The following is a 19,327-nucleotide window of genomic DNA, read 5'->3' as shown; positions in this document are numbered from 1 at the left end:
CAGAAACCTTCTCCTTCATGACCGCTATGATGGCTGGACATTCCCACAGTGTTTATACTTCTTTGTATAATTGTTTGAACAGTTGAATGTGGCACCTTCAGGCATCTGGAAATTGCACCCAAGGATGAACCACACTTGTGCAATTCCACAATTATCTTCCTGATATCTTTTCTGATTTCTTTTGACTTTCCCATGATGTTACACAAAGGTGCATTGTGTTTCCATTGTGCCTTCATATACAGCTTCAGGTGTCTCTAATTAACTCAATAAACCTATTAGAAGCTTCCAAAGATAATACATCATCATCTGGGTTTTCCCAAATTGTTTAAAGACATAGTAATGTAACTGTACGTAAATGTCTGATTTTGAAGAAAGTAATGAAACATTGTCAAAAGAAAAATCCTTATCTCATTATTCTAGCATTTAGCAAATAGAAATAATTTTTGTAATTCAAATTGACTTAAGACAGGAACGGTTACGTCTGATTTCATGTCAGAGTGATGCAAAAAAAGCGAATATATCTTTGTATATAGTGTACGTAAATGTCTGGTTTCAACTGTATCGTGACATAATGATAATCTCATTACAATTTACTTTTAAAATTACTCTGTGAAATCTGGGCCTGTTTAGTTGAACACATAGATATTCTTCTGGCAAAATGTGGATACACAGGTTAAAAGTACCTTCTGCCATCTCGTGGAAGAGCATTTAATTGTTTTGCCAGTCACTATACATCGCTGGCATAGATAGATGATCAAAGATCTATTATTTGTAGTAAATAAATAATAATTTTCGGACTAATCGAGTGAAATTGGTTGGGCACAGCACTTGGGGATTACTGTTGTAACACACAAAATGCCTTTTCATATCTAGTGAATGACATGCTTCACACTGAAAGAAAAGAAAAAATAAACACTAAACTAAAACTTAAGTTTAACATAAACTTGGTCCGTTTTTACACATCTTATTAAAATTTGAGATTATTAGGGTGAGAATTTGCTATGTTATTAGGCTACGAAATAATGTTTTTTTTAACACATGTATATTAATATTGTCGGGGGTTTTTACTGCATGCAGACAGTTTGCAGAAGCGTGCGGCCAGGCGTTGGATGTGAATGAGCATCTGATCAAGGAGGACCAGCTGGAGTACCAGGAGGAGATGAGAGCTCACTACAGGGACATGCTAAGCGAACTGTGCGCCATCATGAACGAGCAGGTGTTGTCTTGTACTTTGCAGCTATTTCGCACGCAAAATCCATTGTTCTCATCATTATTGTTATTACTGTTGTCCTTGTACTTTTTTCCGACTCGCAGCTTCAAAAACGTGTTCACGCCTCCAGCACCACCTCTCTCTCTAACAGCTTTCTTTCCACTCTGTCTAAGACTGGTATGTCATCACGCTCATATTCACTCACTTCCCACTTCTCCGGCATCTCAAGGCATATTTCCACTATAACAGCTTCATCTCGCAACTAGGAACTTTTAAAGAACCATTGAGTGGGAACTACTGTCTCAATTAGTCATTATCTATAACGCTTGTCCTTATTAGGGTCATGTGTGAACTGGGGCCTTTACCAGCTGACATGCGAGTGAGAGGTGGGGCACACACTGGACGGGTCACCAGCCAATCACAGAGCACATATACTGTAGACAACCGTTCAGTCACATTCATACCAACGGACAATTTAGTGTCTTCAATGAATCTAACATACATGTTTTGAAATGTGGGCGGAAGCCCAAGTACCTGGAGCCAAGATTTGGAACCCGAACCTCAAAAACTGAGAGGCAGTGGTGCTTACCTCTAATTCACCATTCCGCTTAAATTTAGTTCTGAGCTAATACTGTACAGTCCATCAGGGCCGACAGAAGGGGTGGCAGTAGTCTTGAACTGTTCAGGAACTTAATTGAATATAATTTCAAACTCATCTTGGACGGTGGGCGACTGGTTAGCACATCTGCCTCACAGTTCTGAGGACCGGGGTTCAAATCCCGGCCTCGCCTGTGTGGAGTTTGCATGTTCTCCCCGTGCCTGGGTGGGTTTTCTCCGGGCTCTCCGGTTGATTGAAGACTCTAAATTGCCCGCAGGTGTGAATGGTGGTTTGTTTCTATGTGCCCTGCGATTGGCTGGCGACCGGTCTGGATGGATCTTGCAACATTACTCTTAAAAATAAATGGCTTTCATAAGGAAAAAATTGCGAACATGCACACATGGCAAAGACTCTCCATAACTTCCACTAACAACCCAGGCTAATGGCTAACTTAGCTTCTTCCCAACATCCAGTAAAAAGATATTTGTTGCTCAGTCAAGATGCATCCCTTCAACAATATGTCCTTGACACCTAATTTCTTTTTATTAGCCAAGGGATTGGTGCCATCTTGTGGTATTTTAGGGCATTACAGAAAGAGCACACAAATACATGAGCAGTCGAGTTTTTCAGTGAGTAGTTGAGGATAGGTAGCACAGAAAAAAACCTGAATAGCAGAATTTGTGAAAAGCGAATCACAAATAGGGAGTAGTTCACAGAACTTTTACTGTGTTATCAGCCAGATTTGCAGACATTTTCAGAGGACCTCCGGTCTATGTGCAAATGATAGACACAAGCCTCAAGTTTCTTGGTACGTGTAGTTCCTGGAGCTAAAAGATTGTTGTTGGCCTTTGTGTGTCTACCGTTTGCACACTCAGTCTTGTGATGTAACGCAGTACAAATACTTTGTACCAGTACTTTGCAGTGTTAGTTATATTTCAGTCAACTTTCAATTTTTACTCTGCTACATTTCCGAAAAAAAAATAAAAATTTCTTTCTCCGATACATTTCACCTAGCCATCTATGTTACTCATTACTACAAAAGAGAAAAGTGTTTTTGTTGTACAGGCATGCCTGTACAACAAAAACTTCTTGGAACTTTAGGTGCAAATGCACAAGTCAATCCAGCTTTCCAATTCTTCTTTGTTATTCCTTGTGTCCAGATTCCTCACTCAAGGCAGCCAGGAACGGAGCGGCACAGCGCCTTCTGAACGGCTGAAAGATTTGACAGGAAGTTAATGCTCCCAGGAACGACTCTTGTGCTTGTTTGTGAGTGCAGCAAGTGGTAGTAGAAGAAGAAGACAAGGAAAGAAGAAGTGTGTAGACTGTGCTTGTGCTAGTCTTTTGTCCTGTCATTGAATGTCGCATTAGCTGATGCCCCGGTAAGTTCTGTTTATTTTGGTTGTAGAGAGGCAGCGCTGAAAAACCTGCAAGCAAAAACATGTTACTTAAAGACACACACACGGGCCTTCTCTCCACACCCTTGCCCTTTATATTCAGTGACCTTACCGAGCTGGCTGTGCATTCAGCTTCTCCATGCATCCTATTTTTCTAATGTGTTAAGAAAGAAATTTGACACCCCCGTCAAAAAAAAATAATTTTATGCTAATGTGAAGAGAGAGTGTTTTTTTTCTCAAGCGTGTGAAAAGCTGAATGCAAGCAACTCTGCTCGGTGTTTGAATGTAGAGCAGCTCCATAATGCTAATTTGTATCCTCGCTAATATTACTCAATTATCAACTGGCCCATTTTCAAGCAGAACCAATAAAAAAAGAAAACAAAAGAATTGTTTTGTAACATTTTGAAATGCATTGTTACTATTATTATTTCCTGTTTTGAATTGTACATAAGAAATATTAATATTTAAAACATTTGAAATGTTTCCTTTTTTAAATAAAATATACATATGAATATTTGTTTAGGTGACTTGAAAAAAGATTTAAAAAACTAAAATTTTATGTATAACATTTCAATAAAATTTTGTTAATGTTAAATAGTCATCCTTGTGTGTTTACTGCATTGTTTCATACAAACCTCTATTCATTTTCTGTAACAACTTTCCTCATTTGGGAGCCTATCCCTGTTGACTTTGGGCAAGAGGCGGGGTACCCCCTGGACTGGTCGCCAGTCAATTGCAGGGCACAAAGAGACAAAGCATTCACCCTTACATTCACACCTCTGGACAATTTTGAGTGTTGAATTTATACAAATAGTTGCATGTTGAGAAGACACAGCAATGTGTGTGTGTAGAACACGATTTGACATGTACAGTACATAAGACAGACCACTGCTATCTCTGTACTATTGTGATATGTCTTTAAATATGCATTTGTTTGCTAACGTGTTAGACTACTATGCCTGCTAAATCCATAACGAGGCTCCTGTGGTGGTTTGTTTTTGTTAAAAAATTTAACTACTGAATGCATTCATTTATGTAACATTGATTCATGCGTACATGCTAGATGAATGGTGTAGCTTGTTTTCTGATCCTCTCTGTTTTAAGTGCTTTGCCACCGTCTTATGGCAGTCCGTACTCTTCTGAAACATGCATTTTAGGTTGATTGAAGACCGTCAATTGTTCTTAGGTGTTAATGTGAGTTAGAATGCCTGTTGTCTATATACGCCCTGCGATTAACTGGCCAGGGAGTATCCTGCCTTGTGCCAAAAGTCAACAGGGATAGGCTCCAGCTCGCCAGAAAATGGATGGATTTTCTTTTTGATGAAATTGTACCGCACATGAAACTGTCACTGAACGTGAAGTGACTCAGTAGATTGGCTCGAATAGAGTGAAGTAGTGTGCCTCGTCCAAGTGATAGGTGTCAGCAGAGTGCCTTGTTAATATTTGCTGCTAATGTGTTGACACTGCAATCCTACATTTGAATCTCTTCACACTGACCTGCTGTCTGTTCCGCACACTAATCTGTCCCATAACTCCAGCCACCATCGTCGTCATCGAGGTGGTGTGCACAACCAGCAGGCCGATTGTGTTTCTCTCAGTCGTCCACAGACCGGCTAATGTGTGCCCGGACTGTGGGGGGCTCGGGTTGCTTGGAGTCAACGCCATTCAGCACAGGTAATGTAATGTAATAGTAGTGTGCATTTAATCCCTGTTTATCAATGGGGCCATGTTCCAGACCCACCTGCAATAGATCCATGATATAGAAAGGCCATGTAATTAAGATTTTTCAAATAGTAGTACCCCTCCCGCATGCTTGAAACACATTGGGTACATTAGTGCAGATTATACCTCGAGGGATAGCAATTGCCCCGTGTGTTGCATTCAGAACCACAAAGCCTGCATTGATCATGTGGATTCAGGTCTTCACGTGCCATGCGGGACCCATGCGTAGTTTTCCAGAAACTGGACCCGGGTGCTGATGAATAAAATATCCTCGCCGAGGGCGACTGGCGGATCTGTTCCCTGCTGATAGATCAGCTGTATAGGCGGCGACTCAAAGTAGTCACAGCCAAGATCTGCACTGAGATTGCACACGTTGCCGAGAGAAAGACACCATGTTAAACGCCAGGCAGCAACGTGAACTCCTCTTGCACGACCCGCATCGACAACCCCCGGCGCTCTTCGGGAAGCCCTGGTTCTGGCAGCGCAGTAGCGGAGTCATGGAGGGCACCCGCAGCCTGGCTCGGGTCATTATGGAGATGCAGGAGGAAATCAGGAAGCTGGAGGCCCAGAACCCAGTGTTGCCGAAGGAGGAGGGGGACCGAGAGCAGGAGCAGACACTGGAAGCGTTTTTAGAGGAAGAGCAGGAAAACCCAATCAGGAGGAATGCATCTGCGCCCATTCTAAAGAGACAGTTTCAAGAATATAAAGGTATCTCGCCGCCACACATCTATAGCATCTGTCCATCCAGCCACCATCCATCTAGCTTTCCATATACAGTGTCTATCAACTGTCTTCAAATGTCAGATTTTTGTGTTACAGAAAAATGAACAACTGAGATGTGTTTGCAAAAGTGTCCACACCCTCTCATAACTAGGGATGTGACCTTGTTGAGAAGGTACCTCATTCAAAAATATGCTCACATTGACTGCTATTTCAATCTATTCATAACTCCCTTCACCTTGACTAAGGGCCCAATTCCAGCTAAGGAAATAAATATAAAGTTCAAATGTTTCATGCTAACACTCACTGCTATTTGGGACTGTTCATAATTGCCTCCACTCCCACTAAGGCTGATGAAACCCAGCCTCAGAGCATGATGCTTCACTTGCAGGTGTGGTGTTGGTAGGGTGCCAAACTTACCTTTTGGAATTGGTTTCATTAGAGCATAACTAAGGTCTCCCAAACACGTGGGAAAATTCTGGGGTGTCTTAACATTTCCTCAAAGGGCCGCATACTGAAATATCAAAGGATGCATGGGCCACACTGACTTCCAATCCATCAAGCAAATATATATTGCTTACATTTATATTTAAGTAATGTCAAAATGTTATTTGTAGACCTGTCATTGTGTTCCTGTTCCCCAGACAACGTCATCATGACGGTACGAAGGTACTCCATGAACTCCAGCCCGCCTGACGTGACACAGAGCGAGGGGACAGCAGACCTCGGGGGGCAACTGAGCCACTCCGGATGGGGGCTTCTGCAGGAGGAGGTCCGCGGTGGGAACGGCAACCTTGATCACTCTGTCACCAGTGACGTGGGGTCAGCGAGGAACAAGACGTCCCTGCAGGAATACGTGCACAAGACCAGGTAAAGAAAAGAGGGCTTTTTTTTTTTTTCCACTCAATGGGCACTTCATTAGGTACCCCTGTACTGTACAATGATGTAAGGAGCTGTGTTTAAAATTCTGAGGATGATAGCAAAAACAATGCCCAGTGGGATACAATGTGGTTATAGGCTTTGGCGATATAAATCCTCCCTTGGAAGCACATACCTTGGGTCAAAAGTTAACATGTCGATAATTCACTACTTTTGCAACATATAATTGTGCTCCATGCCTTTGTGAATATTCAGCTTGTTGACTCTGTGATTGCCTTCCACCAGGCTCCTTTCTTGTCATATGCCTCCAATAAATTGAAAATGCTTCTGCTAATTTTGACACTTTTGAAAACTGCGGGAATTAATGTTGCTTTTTTGGAAAATAATCACTCGATGGATCTGAAATGTTGCTCAATATAGCTGCTAAATCACTAAGTTGTACTACAGCTGCTGATATAAAATCACCAATCCTGTGCTAGATCATTTTTATTTAATGTTTGCGTGATTAAGCATGATGTCTTTAAATGGGCTTTTTTTTTTTTTTTTTTTTTACTTCTGATGAAATCTGCAAGGATGTCTTGGACCTAATGAATTGTCCCATGAGTTTTGGGTCTCTTGTTCGGGCTAAAATGACTTGAATAATATTTATGAGTAGTTAGTAGTGTAAAAAAAAAAAAAAAAAACATAACATGCAGTTTGTACATCAACATTGCACTTAAATATAGGAAAATCAAAAACAGGTTTCTAATGATTCAATCGGAATATATATATTTTTTCTAAATCTCTGAAAGGAAAGAGTTAAAGATTTAATTTAAATTATTTGAAATTAAAAGTTAAATACAATTAAACTGCATTTTGGCAGACCACTGGAGGGAGCCCACATACCACGATTAGAATCACTGCTCTAATTGACAACCGTTGTCTTCGCCCATCCCAGAAAGATGGCCCCTTCTGACTTCAGCATCCTCTGATTTAATCAAACAGGAACTATGTCCCCCAGTCAGAAAAATACATAACATCAGTCAGTATTGAAACATTAAATTATGAAAAATTTAGACAATCTGTTCAGCTTCAGGTGTACCTAATAAAGTGTCCCTTCAGCTTGCAGTCTCTTCACTTTTTTCTCCCCTGCAGAGCCAAGGCGAAAACGGTCACGTTCCTTCTACCAGTGGACGACATCTACAACAACAAACCAGTCCTCCCCGAGCTGGCCCCCGTAACTGACACCGGGTCGCATAGACTTTGAGGTCACCTGACCGATTGCAGAAACTCCAAATGGGGCCACGCTCATTTCTTCTAGGTCACCTTAGGTTTCTTTTGGTGTCCCGATTCAATCGCAGCTGAGCAACACAAATAAACGAGCGTCCGGTTACACACTGATGATGAGACATCTGCAGTCAAGGATTTCTGTAGCACTCATCTGCAGGTGACCACCCTTTTTTTTTTTTTTTTTAAATTAGAGGCACTTTAGGTCAATGACCAATTTATTATTCATTCACTCTTTTCTCTTGAAGGGAAATAAGACAGCACACGTGTGACCTATTTCTTTGTGGATACTGAGACCATTGGACACAACATTGGGGAAACGTGTACTTAATGAAGTGTCCGGTATTTCAAAACTTAAATGTCACATTTACTAGTCACTTATGTAATTAAACAATTTTAAAAAAAAATCATACAAGATGTTATCTGGTTACTTGGTTTTCCTCATTAGGTGTTTTATAATAAACAAGAGCAACTGCATCAGATTAATGCAGTCCACAGTATTACAGGTGTCTTAAATTAGAACATTGAAAAAAATAAACTAAAATTACAGTTCAAATAAAAAGGAATAACAGATTACAAAGGGTGATCTTTTTTTTGTTGTAATTTTTGATTATAGCCAACACCTTTTTACAGTTACATAAATATTTGGGTCAATCAGCCTGAAAAGTTCTTTCCAAAGCATTTAATGAATCTGTATGAGTTTAACCTTTTTTAAGTTGAACTCTGAACTAGTTTCACCATTCTAATTGAATTACATCCACCAGCATGTACATTATGCATTAACCTGATGCAGTTTTCCATGTGTATTGAGATGTATCTGTATTTGTACATATAATACCCGTGAAAAATAGTAATAATGCCCACTCACACAGATGTCTCTTTATTCAACATACAGTAGGTTTAGATCCGATAACCCCCTCTCACACACACACAATCTCAATCAAGTAAAATCTTTAAAAAATATTTCCTTAGTTTATAAAAATGTTTGGAAAAAAAACAAAACAAAGCAAAAACGAGACAGTTCAGAACCGGTATTGCAGGTTATTGGATCCAAGTTGAGGTATGAGCTAAAGTGAATATAAAAAGTCTAAACAGATGTAGGTCTGTTGAAATACCAGACCTACATCTGGCGTGCGAAAAGGGGTGTGTAAACTTTTTATATCCACTGCATAATGCTGGTAGCAAACAATGAGCCAAAGTGAAAATAAATAATGTAGTTAATAAGCACTTTAAAAGGGATTTGGGTCCAAGCGGGATGACTGGGACGTGAGTCTCAGGTCCTTAAAGAGGTCTGCAGGGCTTTCATGTCCCTGAGCAGCGTCAGATTGCGCCTGCTTTTCTCTCCTGGTTTGACTGCGCTCGCTGTGGGTAGATTCCTGCACGCCTCCTTTTTTAATTTCTTTATCTAGAGACAGAACATGTAAAGAAAAAAAAAAACCTGTGTCATTAAATAAAGGGCCGTGTGCGATTGTGTGTGTGCCCACCTGAATTTTGTGCTTGTAGAGCTTCCGGATCTGCTCTCCTTTGCGCTCCATTTTGAGGAGCAGCGTCTCCTGCTCGCGCTCCAGCTGCTTTCTTTCCTGCAGAGAAACACTGCGCTCCAGCTCGCGCATCAGCTCGTCTTGCCCTCTGAAACAAACCGAAAAAACAGAGATAAAAGTGGTTGCGCAAGTGTCCACACCCTCATAACTGGGGATGTGGTTGTGTTCAGAATGACCAATAACATTCAAACTCATGTTAAATAAGAGTCAGCACACACCTGCTATCATTTCAAGTGCCTCTGATTAACCTCAAAGTTCTGGTAGGCTTTTTTTTTTTTTTTATGCTTTCTAGCAGAAGCCGAAAGTTTGGGTGGGCACACTTGTGCAATTACATTATGTAAGTTGTTTATTTTTGTATGTTCTCTCGAAAAAAAATAAAATCAAGAGTTGTACATACAATGGTCGAAAAGGTTTTAAAATTTCATTTTTTTTATATTACAAAAACATGTCATTTGAACAGGGGAGTTTAGACTTCAAAGCCAGTGTACAGTATAGAATTTTTTTCAAGCAGCAAAACTAATTAAACATGACTTGTAAAGGCACACAACTATTTGTATGTTGCCAAATGTGGAATAAAATGTAAAATAAAACCACATAGCAACCATATTTATTTTTGTATTACCGTAATTTCTCGTGTAGTCAATAGTGCACATTACACAGTTACAGGAAAAAATGAAAGACTTTCACATTTTATAAATCCCGCCATCTAGAGGTTATGAGAAAGCTGTACACTTTCATTCCAATATGCCACCGCCCCCTTATGGGTTATGAAAAAGTGTATTTTGTTAGTTTTTTCAAAGAATTATTCTGAAGTTAAGCACTTTATTGGAACACGATACTTTTTTTATTCACAGCCCAACTTTTATTTAGTAAATGAGAAAACACACAGTTGTGCTCATAAGTTTACATTCCCAGGCAGAATTTGTGAAATACTGTGTTGTTGTTGTTTTTTTTATAAATACGCCAGATGACTGAACAACCACCAACATTAATTTCTTTATGATTATCTTTTGTTTAATGATAATTATTTTCGGAAATGCTTGACAGTTTAATTTGAATCCTATTAAAATCAAATTAAATGTGTTTCGCCTGGTCCTTCATGTTTTCTTAAAAGAATTGTACACATTTTACAAATTCTGCCTTCAAATAAAGTGCTTAACTACACAATAATACTTTGAAAAAAACTAACAAAATACAGATTATACTTCATGTTTTGATCATATGAGTAGAAGCAAAATCATGCATTGTAAAAATGCATTATACATTGGTAGAAGGGTTTTCCAGAATTTTTAGCTCAACTTTGGGGGTGCACATTATACACGAAATATTACAGTAATAAAAATGTTTGAAACCCGCAAGAATCCAAAATACTTTTGCCTTTATATGTAATAATAAACATAAAATGTGCATTAATAAAATACAAATATATTGTTTATATAATAAATGTACAATTATATAAAATGTTTTTTTATTATAAAAATAAGACTTGTTTTATGCATTAGATGTTGTAATAGATATGTATAATACTTAAAAAGGAAAAACCTGCAAGTAGCAGAAGTATTCTGTACATTTATTACTATCTATTCAAATAATTATAAGTACAGTATATTATTTATCACCGTCACCTCAAACTTATCACCCAGATGATTCAAAACATTTTTATTGCAAGTAGGAAAGAAATAGAAAATGTAAAAAAAGAAAAAAAATATTATTATTACTCTATATGTATATATACACACACATACATACATTTTCACTGCATGTAGAAAACAATTGAATGGATTGTTTTTTAAAAAGCAGCAAAAAAAAAAAAAAAAAAAAAAAAAAACATTTACTCACAAGCTCTTTACCCAGATGTATTATGACTATATATTTGTTTCTTTTTAATATTTAAAAATATATTTTTGATACAAGAAGTGGGAAAAAAAAAACAATTTAATTAATCAATCCCCACCCACCCCAAAAAAAAAATAATCTATGTACTCACAAGCTCATCACCCTCAGCTCCTCCTGTAATGCATGCAGAAGCTCACAGAGCTCCTCGCTAGCAGAGGAGGAAGAGCTGGAGGACGTGTCCGAGTGGCGGCGGTTCGGTGCGCGCGAGCGGACGCCGTTCTTGTTTCTAGCGAGGACGCGGCTGTTGCACAGCTGAGGCTGGTGGCGCTTCAGAAGAGACAAAACCGACTGCACGTTGGCTCGGACCGAATGGCTGCTGCCTACGGACTGGAACAATTGAAGACAATGTTAAGAACATGACGGGACGTGGAAAGGACAGAAACTCATAGGGGCTCCTAGCTACCGTTCCGGCAACAAAGGGGACATCTCCGAGGTTCAGTCTGTAGTGAGGTTCCCAGTAGGAAGACCGTGTCTATAGTTTATTAAAAAAAAAAAGCATAGTCAATAAAACCAAAAAACAAATCTCAGCCTAATAGCGTAATTGCTCAAGTAATTTTTAACTTAGTGTCACAATATCAAGGGGGGGGGGGGGGGGGGAGTGCTTGCTAAAATGCCACACACTTTCTTCCACAAAGGTTCAATTTCAGCAACTGGACTCTTCTTCTTTGTAGGATTTATGTTTTTTTTGTTTGTTTTGTGAAAAATTCAAAAATGACTTGGGCAACTATGTTATTAGGGCTTAATAAAAATATGCTTTTGAACACTCAACCAACCATTTTCTATTCCACTTATCCTCAATAGGGTCATGGGTGAGGAGGAGCCTATCCTAGCTGACTTTGGTCGAAAATCCGCGTCTCCAGCCAATCACACGGTACTACTACGCTATAGACAAACAGGCTTTCATGCTCACTTTCACACCTCTGTAGACAATTTGGAGCAGAGGTGTGCAAACTTCTGAGTTCGAGGGTCTTATTTGATTTTTAAACAGGGACAGATGTGCCAAGTCATTTGTAAATAAGTTAAAAAAAAAAAAAAAAGTTAAAATGTAAAATATGTAAAAGTTAATTTTAACAATGAAATAATTCATGCTCATTTTAAAAATTGGATGATATAATTTAACCAATTGTTTAATAAAATTAAAATGTCAAATCATTTTAATAGTATTTGTTGAATTGATCATTTGAATATAATAATCTTTCATGCTCATTTTTGTTATTTTTTTAATCAAGATGAAGCAACCAGTTATTTAATAACGTTTTTCAAACGTTACTTATGTTTCTTATTTTTGTTTATTTACTTTAGTATTTTTGATTTTTATTTACAATAAAATATTATTTGAGATAAATGAATACATTTTAATGAACCAATTTTAGATTGTAAAAAAAGGTTAAATTCATGCAACACATATAAGACTATTGATAATAAATAGCTCAGTGGGCCAGATTTGCCATGCTTTGCCCAACCCTTGAGTAAAGGTCTTCAATGAACCCAATCACATGATCTCAGTTGTCTATTTTTACTTCCCCTCGCAAACAGATTAAAAAAAAAAATGTCACATATGCAATGGAAAAAGTTTTACATTGATTTATCTTGGTCTGATTTTTTTAAAATCACATAAACAGGCATTTGATCAGGGGTGTATAGACTTCTTATATCCACCGCACCTTTAAAATGTCCTCCCTCTTTTTGGGGTGTGTGCCGTTCCAACGCGGCGGCGAGGCCGACTGCAGCAGAATCCTGCTGGCCTCCAAACCCGACTGCAGCTGAGGAACGGATGAGAAGAGCGGTGAAGAACATGTTGAAGCTCACATTAAAAATCCGCTCGAGAGTTTTCCTGCCGGTGTACCTGGTTTGCTTTATCCTGGACCAGCTTCCTCTGGTGCTCCTCTTCCTGCAGTTTCAGCTCCAGCTCGTGAATCTTCACCTGAAATGGCGTCAATCCTTAGTGTTTTTGGAATAATTTCTCGAGCGCGTGCCGCAACTTTATTTATTTTGAATTATTATATAAATATTTTTTATGTTCATATAGAATAGCTCTTTATTGTCTATGTTGTAGAACATAGGTTCTCATTTAGCAGTATATTCTGTAGAGATACGGGCATGTCAAACTATACTACCCTGTCAATACAACAGCAAAAAACAAAAAAGTCACATTTAAAAAAAAAAAAAAGGTTCAAAAACATTCTAAAGAATTCATGAAAAAAAGGTTTTGACATTTTGCATTTTTGAAAATAAATTCAACTGGTGATGTTTTGATTCTTCCACAATATATTTTATGTATATTATATTAGAACAGTGATTCAATACACTAAAACAAATTTTTGTATCTGAAAAAAATAACAGACTCCTTATACTGTAGTGTGTTTTTAAAAAAAATATTTTCTCGTGTGGGCAATTATTTATCTATTTATTTATTTAAAGGGCAGTTGTTAAGGATTCAAGGAATGTAATTCATACTAACACACATTTACACATGATACCTGAGGTCCCAGATTATCTGAATAAGTCCAGAGACTTAAAAGAAAATAAGATATAATAAGTTTATATTTAAGTACCGTATTTTCACGACCATAAGGCGCACTTAAGTCTTAAATTTTCTCCAAAATGGACAGGGCGCCTTATAATGCCTTACGTGCGCACCGAGTTCCAACATCTATAAATGTTAACTATACAGTAGATATTGTGGGTACGGAAAGAATTCAGACCCCCTTAAATTTTTCGCTTTGTTATATTGCAGCCATTTGCTAAAATCATTTAAGTTCATTTTTTTCCTCACACAGCACCCCATATTGACAGAAAGATTGTTGCAGATTTATGAAAAAAGAAAAACTGAAATATCACACAGCCATATCTACCATACCAGATCATTTTTCAAGTGTCAGGATGTGCTTAAAAAATATTTCTATTCTCCAGACCTCAGCTTGGGCCTGAGTGCGCGTCAGCCTGAGATATTCCTGCTCCAGTCGCAGCATTTTCTGCAGCTGGACTTGTGCAGACGCCGTACCTGCTTCTTCATGCGTAGACCTGGACGCCCCCATGGTCACCTGAACACAAACCGCCAAAATCATGAACTAGAAATGTATGCTTGTAGAGACACACCTGGCACGTTAATGATGTTGTATAAATGGAATTGAACAATCAGGTTTGAATCTCAGGGTCAGTTGGTAACCGTTTTTTGAATGACGAGTCATTTATGAGGGCGAAAAATATCATCACAATTAAAGTGCAACCAAACTCATATCTATGGAATCAGAATTGTGCCAAAATGAATTTAAAAAATCAATCAGAATAAAAACTTCCTGAATTGCAAACAAAAAAAATAAGACTTTCAGACATAAAATAACTTAACAAAAATCATCTTTAAAAGTAAATGTTACTACATCCCATGAAAATATTTTTTGCTCTCGATGACGTTTTTTGCGTTTGCGCTGCCTGTTTTTTTTTTTTTGCTTGTGATTCTGCTTCCTCGCTTCCGCTGCCTGACGTTTTGCGCAAAGCTCTCAGGTGGGCGGGCTTTATGAGGAATGCGTCCTCCCTGGCTAATTCGTTTTGAGTGACAGATAGCCTTGTGACGACAGCTAGCTGGGGCGTATCAGGGTCCGAAATCCTCAAACATTTTTGCAGAGCATTTATTGCTACAGAAAATAATTTTTGTTGCTGAGATTTGTGTAGCAATTTTTCAAAGTACTAAATGCCTGTCTAGTTTTATGCATTCCTACCCTAAATCTTAAAACACTTTACTCCATATATAGAGGTATATTTTGAACTATTGAACAAGTAATGTTATGTACAGAGAGAATTAGTTCATGTTCATGTTTTGGCGTGATTACGGCCCACGGTAATCGTTTTGAGTTCATTAAAGAGTTTGTTGAACATGCTAAATGTATGAAAAATGTTTTTACTTTCTGTAACCGGAGGTCTGGCGCAACGACGTTCCCCCCTGCCTGGATGACGTTTTCCCACTCCTTCTCCTCACTGTCAATTAACAGCCTGGTGAATTTCAACGGAGACAAAGGGGTGGCCGCACCAGAATGTCCCTAGACCATTTTGAAGCCTGATTTTACATACTTTGTGGTTTTTGTATCCAATGCAATCATTGTCTGGCTTGTAAACAAGACTCTCTTCTGTGATCTGTCAAATTTGCAAGACATTTTTTGGTCTTTTTGGTTGCACTTTAAATAAAGAGATACAGTGATGTCATGGCTGGGGATACGTTCAAGACCCACCAGCAATAGGTGAAAATCTGTGACATAAAGAGACTTTCAAATAGTTTTATCCCTCCTATGTGCTTTAAACACGTTAATACTTATTTAAAAAAAATAAAAAATAAAAATAATCTACATAAAATATCCCATAATGACAAAGTCAAAATAAATATTTTCAGACATTTGTATAAGTTTATAAAAAATGTAAACATTCAAACATAATAAGTACATAAATATTCACACCCTTTGCTATGACACTCAAACTTAAGCTCAGCAGGATTTTTTTTTTCCCACTGATCATCCTTGAGCTGCTTCTACAACTTGAATGGAGTCCACCTGTGGTAAATTCAGTTGATTGAACATCATTTGGAATGGCACACACGTGTCTACAGTATATAAGGTCTCATAGTTGGCAGTGCATATCAGAGCAGAAACCAAGCAATGAAGTCTAAGGAATTATCTGCAGGCCTCCGAGACCGGATTGTATCAGGGCACAAATCTGGGGAAGGATACAAAAGAATTTCCGCAGCATTGAAGGTGCCGAAAGGTACTGTGGTCTCGATTATTGGGAAATGGAAGAAGTTTGGAACCACCGGGACCCTTCCCAGATCTGGCCGTCCGACCAAGCCGAGTATGCGGGGAAGAAGGGCCTTGGTCAGAGAGGTAAACAAGAACCCCAGGGTCACTAAGGCGGAGCTGCAGTGTTCCCTCGCGGAGATAGGAGAACCAACCAGAAGGTCAACCATTGCTAATGCACGCCACCAATAAGGCCTATAAGGTAGAGTGGCCAGACGGAAGCCACTTCTCACTAAAAGGCACATGGCCATCCGCTTGGAGTTTGCCAAAAGGCACCTTAAGGATTCTCAGACCGGCAGAAACAAAATTGTCCAGTCTGATGAAACCAAAATAGAACGTTTTGGCCTGAATTGCAATCATCATATCTGGAGAAGAAGAGGCACTGCTGTCTAACACCATCCCTACTGTGAAGCATGGTGATGGCAGCATCATGCTGTGGGGCTGTTTTTCTGCTGCAGGAACTGGGCAAATAATCCGCATAGAGGGTAAAATGAGAGCTGCCAAATATAAAAAAAATTCTTCAAGACAAGTTGCTCCAGAATGCTCTGGAACTCAGACTAGGGCGTCGATTCACCTTCCAACACCACAATGACCCAAAGCACACAGCCAAGATGACAAGGAGTGGCTTCAGCAAGAGCCTGCGAATGTCCTTGAGTGGGCCAGCCAGAGCCCGGACTTGAATTACATTGAACATCTCCGGAAAGACCTACAAATGGCTGTGCACCGACGCTGCCCATCCAACCTGACTGACCTTGATAGGATCTGCAAAGCAGAATGGGCGAAAATGCCTCAAAAAAGGTGTGCCAAGCTTGTAGAGACATACACAAGAAGACTTGAGGCTGTGATTGCTGCCAAAGGTGCTTCAACAAAATATTAAGCCAAGGGTGTGAATACTTACGTACCTATTATGTTTAAATGTTTACATTTTCAATACATTTGCACAACTGTCTCAAAATATGTTTTTTTGACTTTGTCAATTTGGGATATTTTATGTAGATCGTTTAAAAAGAAAACTATACTCAAATCAGCTTGAGAACATAGCAAAATGTGGAAAAAGTGAAGGGGTGTGAATACTTTCTGGTGGCACTGTAATAGTGTATGATCTCTGCTCTGTGGGGGGGGGGGAGAAGAAAAAAAAACTATTACTGGAGTTCAGTTGGTAAACCTCTGCCTCTTCTTCTTATTGGTAATGAATTATCTCTTTCAGTAGATCTCAGTGCTGCCTGGCATTTGATGGCACAACATGATACAACTGTAAATTCGGACCTGCCTGTATATATACACTGTAAAACCAATCAAATCAAATTTTAAAAAAACGAACGCTTCAAAATCTGTGATATTGCAGGGGTGCAAAAGGTGCGTTTACGGTGCCCTTTTGAGCCCACGCTACGATGTCAAGTACTGCTACTAACCTGCCGTTTGAGCACGCTCTTCTCCCCCTTAGCGTTGTGCAACATCTTCCTCATGTGATCGAGCTGACGTTCCAGGCTTCGGCAACGAGACTCTGCAGCCGCAAGTTGGGTGACTAACGCTGCAGGACAGTAGAACAGTACACCATGACATTGGGAAAGATTTTCATTTTTCACCTTCTTGGAACTTTCCCAACATAAAGTCAAGGGTTGGTTAGTTAGTTAGTTAGCCACTGTAACTTGAAACACAATTTGAACATTAACATTGTGTATATATACACAATATATACAACTGAAATGTACTTAAACGTACTGTGTTTGAAAAGTAAAAAATGTACTGTACTGGATTAAAAAAAAAAAAGTTTAAACTACAAGCTTCTTTCTGGCATGTTTGATTGTATTGCATTTTTAAATGTTTTAAATTGGATAGAGCATTGCACCGGAGACTACGTGAGTCCCGGGAGGCAAATGTCATGGAAACAATGAGTCCCTGCAATTTATCATCACAGAATACAGATCGAGTAATCCTCCGCTACATCTTTCTTTCTTGGCGGACCCGCTACAGTGCAGATTTTTATTGCAGTTGTTACTATCTTTGATACTGTTTGTACAATATTTCTGTTACCCTTGCCGTTTTTTTTGCTCAAGTGTAATAATTGAATTTCAGTAATTATCAATCAAATCAACACAGTGGTACTTTGACTTACGAGTGCCCAATTTGAAAAGGATTAGCAAATGGTTGGATTTTGTTTTTAATCCAACTTCATTGGAATTTGTATTTGATTTTCATTTTTTTTTAACACTCTCACCTTGGTTGCAGTTGGACTGATTATCCATCACTCTCCATGCGCCCGTCTGACTAGTTGACGTCATCTTCGTCATTCTAGCGGTATGTGGACGCGGCGTGTCTCTACTAACGGGGTGGACGCCGGTCTCTCTGCGGTTGTTCTCCAGCTCCAACCTCCTGATCTTCTCCTGGATATGCCTCAACGCCAACTGAATGGCTGCACAGGCGCAAGTGGCAGGTGGGGGAGCAGACGTCAATTTAAGCAGTGTGGCATCATGTTGCAGTAACCATGGAGCACTGAAACACACTCCAGTGCATCAGTGGAAATATTTTGATGCCGAAATTCTGTGCCACCCCCGATCGATCAATCAATCAATAAAAAGTCAAATAACCTGCTCTGTTAGTCTCTGGATACACATTGCTGGGTAAGGGAGATCTATAGGAGTCATGAGGGTCACTTGGTGGGTTGATGCACGGCCGGTGTGCAGAGTATTCCTTACAGAAGGGCAATGACGGGCAGTCACCCGCAGCTTCTGTAGGAAATGGACGCAACACCTGCAATGATAATAACATCAAATTGGTATTAACACCAAAATCCAGAATTAAGTTACACAACACAGTGAATCCTCACAATCAAAACATTGCAATATGTTAGATTACAAATAACAGTTTAAATCTCTGCAGCAGCTGTACAAACTATGAATTTAGCTCATTTTAAGAGTTCAAAAGACTATATTTAACCAAGCTACCTCTCGCGTGGACTCTACAGCAACAGCAGATGTTTTTGACGCAGGCTCCATTGACATACAGACGTTCCAAGAAGCAAGAAAAGTCACGTAATTAATAAGTAAATTAGTAATTGGTGGTATTAAAAAAAACAAACACTAACAGCTGTTCCCCGATGCTAACGCATCTTGTGGCGAAAGAAAGAAAACAAAAAGCAGGGCGTACCAACCATTGATTTCAAAAAAGGTGTCAGCGATATGTTCATAAGCGTTGCCCGTCGGACGCGGTGCTGAGTGCAGTTGGTGGCGCATTTTCGTGGGAGCTGTAGCGGTTTGCCTTTGTAAATGAAACAAACGCACTTTCTAGTTTTGCAGAAGTGTAGTTTCTCCCAACGGATA

The 19,327-nt window shown here is 39.1% G+C and overlaps 3 protein-coding genes across 7 annotated transcripts in view; 2 read left to right on the top strand and 1 right to left on the bottom strand.

Annotated features, from left to right (window-relative positions):
• The window catches only part of dock10 (dedicator of cytokinesis 10), a 116,437-nt gene extending 112,640 nt beyond the window's left edge, over window positions 1-3,797 (top strand). For 3 of the 4 annotated variants that reach the window (XM_061783097.1, XM_061783093.1, XM_061783094.1), the window contains 3 exons: window positions 1,078-1,216; window positions 1,315-1,387; window positions 2,969-3,797. In XM_061783097.1, the coding sequence (XP_061639081.1) occupies window positions 1,078-1,216; window positions 1,315-1,387; window positions 2,969-3,024 (268 nt within the window). In that variant the 3' untranslated portion in view covers window positions 3,025-3,797. The remainder of the gene's footprint in view (window positions 1-1,077; window positions 1,217-1,314; window positions 1,388-2,968) is intronic. The other variant, XM_061783096.1, reaches the window with a different exon arrangement.
• A 140-nt stretch (window positions 3,798-3,937) lies between these two features.
• On the top strand, window positions 3,938-8,495 carry LOC133482695 (uncharacterized). The gene is made up of 3 exons (XM_061783105.1): window positions 3,938-5,632; window positions 6,289-6,514; window positions 7,658-8,495. The coding sequence occupies exons 1-3, from the start codon at window positions 5,317-5,319 to the stop codon at window positions 7,767-7,769; spliced, it is 654 nt and encodes a 217-aa protein (XP_061639089.1). The 5' UTR covers window positions 3,938-5,316; the 3' UTR covers window positions 7,770-8,495.
• Window positions 8,496-8,646: 151 nt separating this feature from the next.
• cep57 (centrosomal protein 57) lies at window positions 8,647-19,183 on the bottom strand. 2 transcript variants are annotated; one of them, XM_061783100.1, is made up of 11 exons: window positions 18,953-19,183; window positions 18,596-18,758; window positions 18,226-18,420; window positions 17,420-17,538; window positions 14,142-14,270; window positions 13,073-13,150; window positions 12,891-12,989; window positions 11,630-11,698; window positions 11,318-11,553; window positions 9,274-9,418; window positions 8,647-9,194 (listed from the first exon to the last, which is right to left on the bottom strand). In XM_061783100.1, the coding sequence occupies exons 1-11, from the start codon at window positions 19,007-19,009 to the stop codon at window positions 9,063-9,065; spliced, it is 1,422 nt and encodes a 473-aa protein (XP_061639084.1). In that variant the 5' UTR covers window positions 19,010-19,183; the 3' UTR covers window positions 8,647-9,062. The 2 variants fall into 2 exon arrangements, with proteins under 2 accessions (XP_061639084.1, XP_061639085.1); XM_061783101.1 differs by lacking the exon at window positions 11,630-11,698.
• Window positions 19,184-19,327: the final 144 nt, after the last annotated feature.

Source organism: Phyllopteryx taeniolatus, chromosome 8 (assembly GCF_024500385.1).
Source record: "Phyllopteryx taeniolatus isolate TA_2022b chromosome 8, UOR_Ptae_1.2, whole genome shotgun sequence".
In the NCBI taxonomy this organism is placed as follows: Eukaryota; Metazoa; Chordata; class Actinopteri; order Syngnathiformes; family Syngnathidae; genus Phyllopteryx; species Phyllopteryx taeniolatus.
The sequence above is the reverse complement of the archived record's forward strand: the minus strand, read 5'-3'. Positions and strand labels throughout refer to the sequence as shown.

Coding starts and splice junctions, on each gene's coding strand:
- LOC133482695 (XM_061783105.1), top strand. CDS start 5,317: ATGTTAAACGCCAGGCAGCAACGTGAACTCCTCTTGCACGACCCGCAT. Junction 5,633..6,288: donor ACAGTTTCAAGAATATAAAG/GTATCTCGCCGC, acceptor CCTGTTCCCCAG/ACAACGTCATCATGACGGTA. Junction 6,515..7,657: donor GAATACGTGCACAAGACCAG/GTAAAGAAAAGA, acceptor TCTCCCCTGCAG/AGCCAAGGCGAAAACGGTCA.
- cep57 (XM_061783100.1), bottom strand. CDS start 19,009: ATGTCAATGGAGCCTGCGTCAAAAACATCTGCTGTTGCTGTAGAGTCC. Junction 18,759..18,952: donor CTGTAGAGTCCACGCGAGAG/GTAGCTTGGTTA, acceptor TTATCATTGCAG/GTGTTGCGTCCATTTCCTAC. Junction 13,151..14,141: donor GCACTCAGGCCCAAGCTGAG/GTCTGGAGAATA, acceptor ACGCCATTTCAG/GTGAAGATTCACGAGCTGGA.